General features: G+C 44.9%; 1 protein-coding gene across 6 annotated transcripts in view; it reads left to right on the forward strand.

The window, feature by feature from the left end:
• Positions 1–12,022, forward strand: part of LNX1 (ligand of numb-protein X 1) — an 83,235-nt gene that overhangs the window by 13,022 nt on the left and 58,191 nt on the right. For 2 of the 6 annotated variants that reach the window (XM_037383003.1, XM_037383013.1), the window contains exon 2: positions 1,949–2,431. In XM_037383003.1, the coding sequence (XP_037238900.1) occupies positions 2,067–2,431 (365 nt within the window). In that variant the 5' untranslated portion in view covers positions 1,949–2,066. Of the gene's footprint in view, positions 1–1,948; positions 2,432–5,922; positions 6,335–12,022 lie in introns of those variants that run through there. The other 4 variants (XM_037383021.1, XM_037383046.1, XM_037383028.1 and 1 more) reach the window with 4 other exon arrangements.

Here is a 12,022-nt window from a genome sequence, read left to right on the forward strand (position 1 = left end):
ATTTAATGGCTATTTTTGAAGCCACAATCCCACAAATTCCCAAGCTGTTTATTGCCATTCTTGCAAGCTGCCCTCTTGACTCTCGATGAGTGAGGGATGTGGAGATCAGTTAAATGCTCTCCCTCTCCCTCTGCAAAAGACAGCAACTGGTAGATAACATACCAGCTCGCAGCCACCGTACTTCATCGAGAAGCTGGCTAAGAGCTACCTACCAGGAGCCACTTGCAGTGCCCAAACAGTTCCCACCTCAGCCTCAGGATCATCTTTTCTCATTTCATTTTGCTGTATGTCACTTTAGTAGAACCGAGTAACACTGGGTTTGATTCCTGTATTAAGATAGCAGGTAGAGTTCTTTTCTGCACTGTAGAAAGATGTTCATTTCTTCACAAAGAGCTGTTCATAAAGCTCTGGTAAATATTTTTACAAAAGGAAATATTTGCCACAGTATAAAGTAGTTTAAATATTTGCAAGAATTCTAGTAGGCGATGATTTTAATTCAAATGAAGCTACTGCTAATCATGAGATGGAGCTTATGCAGAATTTAGTCTTGCAAGCAAAAAATATTATTATACAGCCACTTAACATAATTGCTACATAAGAATAGGATCTAGCAAAGCATTAAAGTGAATGTCTGACATTTAAGCATCTGGTTAGAGTTAACGGGGCTATCATTTTACCTTTATGCCAGAAAAACCCTGCCACGGTAAAGTTTAATTTCTCAGGTTTAAAGCCTATGAGCTTTGCATAAAAATTAGGTTTTATTTCATATGAAAACGTGCTCTGTCATAGTCAGATATTTTTTTCTTATTCTTTCCCTCATTTGCCCTCAAACATGGGTGTCTGAGGCTGACACATTGTCTCAGCAAATTAAGTCAAGCTGGAAGGAAAGGTACAGTCTTACAGCAGAACAGCAAGTAAGATTTACATTTTCAAGCAAAAGTAGTAATTAGGCCATTGCATATTTTATATTTTCATGTTTATTTCCAAAGCGGTATATCAAAATAAACATAGATGTAATGAGACATAAGTAGTCCAATGAGCAGTCAGGGTACATCAAGTAAAAACTACAAATTACTCTCCAGTTTTGCTGCCACCCACACAGTTATACCAGCAGGCAGGTGCTCTGGCCAGAGCTAATTGGATCTGTAGTTTTGGGCCATACTGAGGTTCTGTAATAAAAAATTATGAAGGGAATAGGCCTAATTTTGAGTGATACAGTACTTGGCATCGTGTTGTGGACTTCACTTCGGCACGTGAGGTATTTAGTGCTTTGGGAAGTAAAATGAAGTTTTGAACTGGTTTATGATGGTGCAGATGGTTATAACTGCTTGACTTGAGGCATCCAGAGCAGTGCCGTGGCGGTACAAGCATACAGGCTTGGAATGCAGAGTCCATTGCTGCTGTGGAACAAGGACAGTCTAGATGGTCCCAGGCTCTAAATCCTCATGACCCAATTGTCCTCCCGCTGGCGGTGTGTACAGTGTCTGTATGCTTGTGTGTGTTAGGTAAAGTGGCTTCTTGCCCTTGCTGTGCTGAGCAGGCAGCTTGCGCAGTAACCATTATTCTTACCTATATTTCTGCACACAGTCTGGCAATGTTTGCCTACACATGATGCTGCTTTCCCAGCAGAAGTAATGTGACCATAAAATCAGCTGACCGGAACTGAAATTATGTGCTAATTTAAGGGTTTCAACCGTTAAATGTGTGTAGTAGTTCTCCCTATTTCATAGCTTTCTTTACAACGAGTGTAATTGTGTAAATGAAGCTAGATTTAAGAGAAAAAACCCTGGAGTTAACCCCTTTTTCTGCCCCTTTCTTTCTGCACTCCCACCCCAAAGGTGCAATTCTTCCCTAATACCTGCTAGAGTGCTTCATATCTGGGTACACACTGTAAGTATGATAAGATAAAACAATCCAGATCATAACCCTTTGGCTTTTTTCCCCGCAGACCTGATGGTATACACAAGCCCTGCTGTGGCTCTCATGAACAGAGAACAGGCTGGGTATTCCCGTCTGCCCTCTTTTGAATTGCATCAATTCTGATTACAAGCCAGAAAGAAGAAGAAATGGAGGATAGCTCCCCGCCACTCTGTGTCACCTGTGGCCAAGCGCATTTACCAGAAGAAAACCACTTGTACAGCTACACCGAAGAAGTAGATGATGATCTGATATGCCACATTTGCCTGCAACCTTTGCTTCAGCCGTTAGACACGCTTTGTGGTCACACCTTCTGCACAGCCTGCCTTACGAACTTCCTCGTGGAAAAAGACTTCTGCCCCATGGACCGCAAGCTTGTGATTCTCCAGACGTGCAGGAAGTCCAGCATACTAGTGAATAACCTCCTGGACAAGCTAATGGTTAGCTGCCCTTTCACAGAACACTGCTCAGAGGTCATGCAACGCGGTCACCTCGAACAACATTTCCAAACCCAGTAAGTTGTGGTTGATAGACCTTTTTTTCGCTATTTTTCTTAGGAAAAGGAAAAAATATCTTCAATTAAATGCTGATTAAAATAGACAGTTAATGTGAAGAAAGATTCATTGATTTCACTCCCAATGAACATCTACAGTATCATTAATTTAGAGCTGAATTTAGTCCATTTATGTGACAATATCTCATTCTTTTTTTTAGAATCAAATACATTCAAGGTACTTCATGCTATCATTAGCAGTTCTGGGTGGGTACTTTGTGGTTAGCTGCATAATGGGAGTGTGTATTCGGTCATCCAAAGAGATCTGTGAGTTTTGGGAAGCTGAGCTATCATAAATATTTTAGTAGCACATTAAGGGTTTTATAATTGCCTTTTCTTCAATCCTTTTTTGAATCGCAAATGACCTATATGAGAAGTAGAGCAGAAAATACTCCAGTTTGGTATTGGTCTTTGGAGCTGAGCACTCCCTTCCTCTAGGTGAGCGCTTACCCAGTGTACTGCACCGCTGAGCTTGGCGAGGCCCTGGCTGGACTCCCCCTCCAGGCTTACCTTTTCTGGTGGCCAGGACACCCTCTCTTCTGGCTCTGGGAAAGACCCCTTCAGGGACCAGTTTGGTTCCTCTGCGAGGAGAGAACTGATGATGAATGATCCTCTGTTTTGCACGTACTGTTGCTTTTGTTTTGCGTCTTCTGCCTTTTGGAAGGAAGGCAGAAGAGTAAAGAGATACATTTGGGCTGTGGTTTCTGATGGCAGACAAATGCTTTGGCATAGTCCAGGTAACAGCACCTTGGTTTTAAGGAGAGATGGGGTCTAAGAGATGCTTTTTTGTGGCTGGTATCTGAATGACTTCCCCTGTGGGCTGCAGGTATGAGTCGTGTTCCTAGGTGTGTGCTCCTGCGTGTGTGTTGTGGAGGAAGCCCTGGGTGACCAGCACAGGGCTCCAGACTGCTGGTGGGGGCATATTCCTGCACAGACATGGCAATGCTGAGGGTCAGAGCATCCCTTGGTCAGCAGGCTGGTGAGCTGGAGGACCAAGGTGTGTTCACATGGCTGCAGGCTTCATGGTCTTGAAGCTTGTAACTGGAAATGGCTCTGCAGCCTGCCATTCAAACATGTCCCCATTTGAACCGGAGACCTCATTTCCTGAAGCACCTGAATTCTCATGAGGGATTTATTTACTGAAGATATTCACTGAAGTTATGGTGGTTATCCAACCAAAAAATGTGACCGTTTTGCATTGCTAAAGCTGAAAAAAAACATGAGCAAAGGCTTTCTTGAGCCCTTGCAAAGCTCAGGAGCCCACTTTTCGCATGCTGCAGGTTTGGTGTTTGTGGATTTAGGTGTCCTTGGTCCACCCAGTTCTGCACCTGGCTTTCCCTGTTGAGGGTGCTGCTGTCTCATGCGTCATGGCGTAAGAGGTGGTGGCAGTAGCCTCCAGCCCAGGCCAGCCATGCTCTGCAAGGTTAGCTTTCTGCTGCTAAGGGGAAAACTTAGCAAAGTTACTTTTAATTTTCTGCCTTTGGTCACTACTTCTCTGATGGGCTTCAAATACTAATATCAATAGTAATGTAGGTAAAGGGACTGACAGTCTGCCGTGAGCTGCGGTCACTGAGATTATGTTTCTCTACAGATTCCAACCACAAAATCTTGAGCCCCTGGTGCAAATACCCCTTCCCTTTGCTTATACATACAGCTGACTTTAACGTATCTTAGATCCTCCTTTTTGTCTTAATTTTTTGAGATGATGGTGCTGTGGCCATAAATATAGTAGGAAAAAACCATGACACAATAAGTAAGCAAATTGAAATATTTTTTTTTACATAGAAGCCACACAACTAGCACCATTCCTGGTTTCTAGTGTCAGCTCTCCTACATGGACATACACAAGTCCTATCAGTGTCTTGGTTTCTCCTCCTTAAGTTAGTGGTAAAGGTACTCTTCACATACATAGCTTGCAGAATTGCAGTGTTGTAAACCATGATTTGGTCCTGTAAAAGCCTGGCAAGTTTTATTCTGGTACTTACTATTGAATGTCCATGGCCTGGATTTTCCCCCTCAGGACCTCTGAGATTCTATGTCTCTGGCTCACTTGGCCTGACCCCAAACAGGGGTCGGAAAAATTGGCTTAGTAGCATGTTTTCACAGCCTCTTGCTGTCCCTCCTCCCCTCGTCAAGCTCCCTCCACCAAGTCCTGGCTTTGCAAACCCAGGCAGCAGGAGACTGGGGAGATGGAGCAGGGGTCTCTTTTCCCATCAAACCCTAAAGCCTCTGAGGTAGAGCAGTACAAGGCAGTGTAGATAGATTGGCTAGTTCCTTCTTTGCCACTCATAACGTGGATTTTTCTTCCTCGGGCTGGTTTGGAGGGCTGAATTACCTTAAGGCCAAAGGACAGAGAAATAATGGGGAATCTTTGCTGCTGGGCAGGTTTCAGCTTTCCAGGGAGCGAGGAGCACAGCCTCACGGGCATTCCCACCCAAAGGAAGCATTTGGATGGAACTTTCTGAGTGACCCCTAAAGGGGGACTTCTGCAACCTTGTGCTTGCAGAGGCTGCGCAGTGCCTTTTTTATTTTTTTTTTTTAGGAAAGTATTAATTATCGCCAGAGGTACCTTATGCCTCTGCCTAATTTAATTCTCAGAAATGCAGAAACTTCTCTCACCATCCCACCTCCAGCTCATGGCAGGGCAGGAGAGGAGGAGGGCATTGTGCTGTGGCATGCCCAGACACAGCGTGAGCAGGCTGAGCTGACGCTGTTCTCTTTAACTCCGGTGGTGAATCAATAGAGAGGAAAGAAAGTGTGTGACTTTGCTAATAAAAAAAAAAATAAAAATTAATAATCATAAACAATCCTGTGCCTGTGGCAAAAATGGCTCAGAGCCATCTGAAAATCTCAAGTGAACGTGATCTGTGTTCTCAGTGAATAAATTAAAGTGGGCTCCACTAGAGTGAACAGGGCAGTCAGAAGCCCTCACATTTCTTGCATGTTTCAGGCTCAGACCAGCCCCTGAGGTCACTGATGGGACAAGGTGAGTTTGCTGGTTTATGCTTTGTAATCGATGAGAGAACTTTATTTTTTTTTTAAATGCCGGTTACTATGGAGCAGTCCACTGAAAGCATCCTCATTTAAAATGTTTGCTCTTGCAACCTTCAAAAAAAACCCACAACAATACCAAAACCTGCTTGAGAAGAGACACGCCCTTGGATTATTACATGATTTATGTTTGCACAAAAACATCTGACTGGATTTGGGGAATTCAGACTGAGAGGCAAACAACCAGCAGTTGGCTGTGATCTTTTGCAGTGTTTTACTTTAAAAAGGTGTGGTCTTCTGATATCGCCTGCTTCAAAACTCCACGGGGGGCATTTTTTTCCCCCCTTGTCAGACAGCTACACCCTTCCGTGATGCAGTTTAGCTTGTAACCCATCTGCTTGTGGGCAGTGATGTAAATGTACCAGCTGCCTCTGAAGAACCACTCTGAATCCTGCAGGAGGCAGGTCTCTTCCCCGAGCATCGCTCTCCTCTGCAGCATAAGTCACTGTCTCGCCAACCACGCTGTGCTGTCCCTAAAACCTCACATCTACACATCTGAGAGTCAGATCGAGTAATCCTCTTACAGGTCAATGATTTTTGCAGTGTAGCTTCGTTTAAGGGATTTAAGCTTGATTCATAATGTGCTACCATTGCGTTGAAATGGAAAGGCTTGCTTAGAAGGGGCTTGGCTGGCACAAAAGCTTCACGTTGTGTGTCCCACCAGCACAGAGAGACAGTGGGAAGGAGGAAACCTAGCAGCAGTGCCAGTCCTGCACTGAAAATGAAGGCTCTCCTGTTACTGGTCCTACCTTGGCTAAGTCCTGCAAACTACATAGACAATGTGGGCAACCTGCACTTCTTGTACTCCGAGCTGTGAGTACGCACAGTCGCGCCGGTGTCGTGCTCTCTGTCTGTCTGTCTCACCGGAGTGGCGGGAAGGGGCTCGCCACGAGCGTTTTGGGGGGTCTGTCTGTCTGCCTGTGTGTCTGTGTGTGTGCGCATACGTGTGAAGAAAATCCTGCAACGTCTTGCCAACAGCTTCAAACCGTGCTGTGAACTAGCTGCTTCCCATCCGGAGGGCTAATAATAGCAGTACATCCCCATTGCTTTCTGCTCTGGAAGCAGCTGAGACATACTGAGTGAAGCTGCCTTTTTCCTTATCAACTTGCTTTGCTGTGCCGACGTTTTCAGTGGTTGTTGGGTTTGGTGGGTTTGTTTCCATTTCTGAGCCTGTGTTTTTTCTTTACCATAAATAGCTTTGCAGGGGAGCTGGGCATAGAGGAGGGCATCAGGACAGACACCCCTGGTAGAGCACTCTCTGTGTGTACATGCATAATGTTCTGTGTGTAAAGCTGCATGCCTATAGCAAAACGCTGAGAAGCCTTTCACCAGAAATAATTCACTCGAGACAGGAAAGAAATTCCCATATTTCTGTTTTTGCCCACAGCAGGATGTTATTTTCTTTGTAGCACAAATTTAAATGTAGCAATCCATTCACGTATCTTCATGGTTTTTTTAAAAAAAACCACCTCAGACAACCCCATAGCTGATTTTTCCATCCCATAAAACAAATATTTTGTGGTACCATCTGTAAAAGATAGTAGTTTAATTTGTGCTTGAATGTTATTGTACTAGTTAATACGGCTTTTATTACTAGAAATAGATATTTTTTCCAGCATGTTTTTATTAATTATGTTTTGTTTGTATTTTAACAAATTGAAAACTCTTAAGATCTTCCTTGAGATAATGAATGAAATGGCTAGTTCTGCTCAAAAATGAAAAATTACTGTATTGTGCCTAAAGTGAGAATGTTTTAGTAACAGTTGTGATTAGTACCAATAAGACTAATTTCCAAATGATTTTGCCTCTACTGTCTGACAAAAATAGTGGTGTTTTGCAGAAACACAAAGTCCCCTTTTGAAATTCTTGTGTGATATGCATGGCAACTATTAATAATTTAGTCACGCTGTGTACAGCAGCTCAGGATTTCTGTATGCCATAGTGTTTTTAAACATTTAACAAATCTGGTGTTGAGAGTTGCAGCTATGCCCTCATCTTAATTTTCTGGCATTTTGTTTAAGAATGTTAATTTAAAACAAACAAACAAAGAACCCAGTTAAGCCAAGCAGGCTACAGGAGCAATCAAGCTCAAAACAGAGCAGATGAACACTTATAATGGAAACAATGGCATCTGGGACATCTAGTTTCCAGGAAAACAAACTGATGGGATTAATCAGAGCACAGACGCAGACGCAGCCTACTTGCTTTTCTTGGGGAATTCAGGTTCACTGATTCTCCCAGGGTAAAGGGCTACGACTTACAGTAGCTGTTGTCCTTTATTTATTTAGCCTTCTAACCCACAGAGATGTTAGTCTTGCTGGATGTCGGCAGTCGTTCTTAGCAGAGTGGGTGCAAGCTGGGGCTTGGACGTGCATCTTCGGTTGTCAGCAATGGGAGGTGCATGTCCCCTCCCCGTGCCCAGCCCTGGACGCTACCTGGTGCTGGCAGCTGCTGCTCAGGAGCTCCTGCACCACTCCATCTCTGGCTGGGGCAGTGGGAAGCAGGATTTGCTGGGACTGACATAAACCAAAAGGGCGCCGGGGCAGTTTGAGCTTGTTTCAGGAATTTCTCCTCCTCCACATGTATTTGGTGCCTTTGGATGCCGCACAAGGCACTGAATTATTAATCTGTGGGATGGTTCAAGGTCCTCTCTAACAGCAGCAGTTGAAAGAAAAAGAGAAATATTGTTTTCAGTCCTGTTTAATTAGTTTATACAAATGTTATGACCTACAGGTTGCTACTTTGATTGCTCAGGCTCTTGCATGCAGGAGGTTTTTCATGCAAAATTTTGTGAGTAAGACAACCTGGACACTGGTGTCGATGACAGCCTGGCACCTGGGGGCACAAGTTTACTGCCCCAGTCATTTTGTGCTCCAAACCCCACAGAGGCAGCTTCGTAAATCCTTCCCCACAGGCAACTGAAAAGCCACTGCCATGTGTAGCATATCTAATGGCTTGCCCCACTGCTCGAAACTAGACCATAGTAGGCAGAAAACACTTTTTTTTTCTATTATCACACTATCTTTGGTTGCTAGCCAGTACAAATACTGGCCTCAGTCAGGGCTCGTTATTTTGTTGGCTGGCAGCCACCAGAGATACTAGCTGAGGAGGAGTAGGGGGCCAGCAGGGATGTGAGCAGTAAGGGAAGAGTTGAAGGACCATGGGAGATGTGGTCACCGTCACTGGTGCTGGCACAATAGTAAGGGCACTGGGATTTGCACTGCAGTCCCACTCATACAGTCTGTCTCTTCCCTTCTACCCTGTTCAAACAAAGGTTAGGTTATTTGTGTTGCAGTGGTGAGCGGGGATTGCTTTAGTTTGAGGGCATTTTTTTCGTAAGTGTGAAATGGGCAGCATGGGGAATAGGGATTACAGTATAGCCCAAAGCCCGTCTGGAGATGCAGGCTCTGGAATCCATCTAAGAAACAGAGAGGAGATTTTAGGAGAGTTGAAGAGGAGAAATGAAGCTGGGGAAAGGCTGTGTCAGACCTTTGCACTTTAACTGAGTGCCATGCACGTAGGAAAGAGAAGTGTGTGGATGTGCTGTAGTGGCACTTGTTGGGTGCTGTTATTTTTAGTTTCCAATTAGCAGTCTGATAATTATAGGTATTCTCAGCAAGTAAATAAATAAAGCAAATAAATATCTCCTGACACTCTTCCCTGCACCAAAACCACTTCCCTGGCCTTTGCCTGTTAATCCTCCCTTGCCCTCACAAAGATCTTCACGCAGATGTCCTTCTTGTCCTTGCTCTTAGCCAAATTGTGAAGAGCAGCCCATGGTAAGCTCCTGAAGGGAAGCTCATGGAAACACCTGGCAGAAGGACAAGAGAAATCTGTGACGTCTCCTTCAAGGAACCTCTGGGGTGGGTGTGGTGGTGGTGTCGTAGCTGCACCAGGCCAATGGCTCTCAGCATCATAAGGGTCTGCACAGGTCTTGAGGAGACCCCAGTCCAGGGTCCATGCCTTTTGCTTTATAACCCTGTAAAGCTGCTTCAAGAGATATCTTCTCTCTTTCTTTCCTACCTAAAACATTGTCAGAAAGCAAAACTTGCCCAAGTGTCTTTTGAGTCGGGGTATGTTATTCTTGCTGGTTAAAAACAAGGTGTGTGGATGGAGAGGCAGCCTCTGGCCACTGCAGGAGGTTCTCCTGGGGCTGAGGACCTGGTGGCACTGCTCACACCAAGCGATGCCAGCCTCCATCGCTACCCCTCTCACTTCAAAGCAGGACCTGTGCAGCAGGGCATTTCTCAAAAGAAAGATTTTCTTCACTTTGAGTTGAATAAGCCACTTAGAAATAAAATTATGAGGGGAAGCAAGTTGCCAGACTAAGCAATGAATAACCTCACCTTGTCCCTCCGAGAACCTCAGTCACGTGGAAAGCATGGGGTGGTTTCCAACTTAATCCCCCGTCAGCACATGCCGTGCTGACAGAGCGAGCGCCCGGGAGGGTGCCAGGCATCGCGTGTGCTCGGCACAGGTCGAGCACTGGGGAGCCCATGGCAGCCGCGCTTGCTGGCACTGCTTCCCTCCAAGGATTAAACAGCTCCTGGCCTTAGTCACTGCTGGTAATCCACCAGCTAGATCCACCCCACTGATCTGAATCAAGCATTTTTTTTTAAATCTATTGTTTGTTAGAGTGAAATTTGCAAGCTACTCCTTCATGAAAAAAATTACTTCTTTTTTTCTTACCTCTCTTGAGTTTTATGTGAAACAGTCAAAGGGATCTCACCAAATTAACTGGCTCAAGTTTCCCTATATAACTTTTATATGATAACTACTCTCTTAAATTTCAAAACAGCATTTTGGGCTGGAATAGCCAGTAAAATGTAGTTTCTCTGTTAATTCAATTTAAAAAGAAGAGACACAAGTGCCAGCTGTGTTCTAGTGTCCTTGGGCACATCTTTTTTACAATAAGAACAATTTAGTTCAAGCTACTAGGTGCACCCTCCCGACCCCCTTCCATCACTGGGTTTAAATGTGCAGCTGATTTCTTTAATATCTGTTCAGCTTGATGGGGAAGCTTGTGTCTGGCTTCAATTCTGTCCTTGTGAAATTAGCTGCAAGGAGGCTGGGGAGCGCAGAGCACACAGTATTTGTGACAAAATTGGTAAGCCTGGAGTGCCTTTTGGGCTTGTGTGTTAGTCCACTGCAAAAGCCATGTGTTGGCCTCCTTACTCTGTGCAGAGCAGCCTGTATGGAAATCTGTGTCAGAGTTAAGCTGTGAGGTTAATTAAATCTGAAAGTGTTGGAAAGCAAGGCTTGAATGGAAAGATTCTTCAATGAAAATATAAATGAAATGTCAAGAATATCCACATTAAACAACGCGGACAAAGCACACTCAGATAATATGTAAAGGGTCTTTTCCAGCGTACTAGCGTTGGATGTCTCGCAGGAAAAGTAGAACTGAGGTGAATTAAAGCAGAAAGGCATGAGTGCATCAAAGGCTGCCCATTGGCTTCACCCCTATGCTACAGCTTCACAAAGTGACCAGGGTGGAAACATGGCAAACTCTGAAATCTTGCATGGAAACAAGAAATACAGTCTTCTCGGTTGCTGACTCTTCCTGTCTTCAGTATCCTCTTTGGGAAAGCTTCTGGTCTGGATATCGCTGAGCATGCACAATGGTGCAGGGGAGCAGTAGGCACCAGGCACTCTCAGGCTCCCTTTGTTTCTCCCCAGGGTCTCTGCAACAGCAGCAGATCCTCCAAGGACTTGGTTTTCCTTCAGATTTTAGATGTTTCCCAAAATCCTCAGCAACAGCTAGTGTCACTTCCCCAGCTTGTCCCCTCACTGTATTGTGTCCAACCCCACTCCACCAGCCCTCTTGCTTGCTTTTCCACTCCCGTTCTCTGCTTCTTTGGTCCCTAGCTTTGTTTATTCTCCTCCTCTCTCGTGGCGTGACCCTGCTTCTGTCATTCTTCTGCCTTTAGAACCGCACATTAAAGCTTGAAATTTTAGTACAAGTATGGCCCGAAAGCCCCCAGGCAGAAGCCCATGTAGGTGAACTGCAAATATACTGTATTATCTTAGAAGTACCAGAGTAGTTGTAGTCTAAACTCACGGCATTGAGGTGCCCAAACTGAACTTTCTAAATACATTAGGTGTTCCGTTCAGGAGTGTTTGATACGGGCTATGCTGCTAGCATAGGAAGTGCAGCAGAAAGCAGTCATTTCCTATCGACTCTGACGGTTCAGGGGCCAGTCACTCTTTGACCAAGGACTAATTGCACTCTGCCAAATAAGCAGTGTTTTCCCCTGAGCAGCACGGTGAGGTCTGGATCTCTCCCACACCTTCTGCCACCCTCTCCCAGGGACAGTACCCTTCTCCACTTCCTCACCCTGCCTGGTTCTCCACAACCTGGGTTACAAGGTGTTGCATTTTCATGGTATGACTAAGTGTCACTGGTTAGCATCTTTTTCCCCAGCACTGTGATTCTAGGTGCAGAAATAAATTCGTCAGGGACAGCTCCAGAAACCAAAACCCCTTTGAGACCTTTAAGAA

The sequence above is a fragment of the Falco rusticolus genome, chromosome 1 (genome assembly GCF_015220075.1).
Source record: "Falco rusticolus isolate bFalRus1 chromosome 1, bFalRus1.pri, whole genome shotgun sequence".
In the NCBI taxonomy this organism is placed as follows: domain Eukaryota; kingdom Metazoa; phylum Chordata; class Aves; order Falconiformes; family Falconidae; genus Falco; species Falco rusticolus.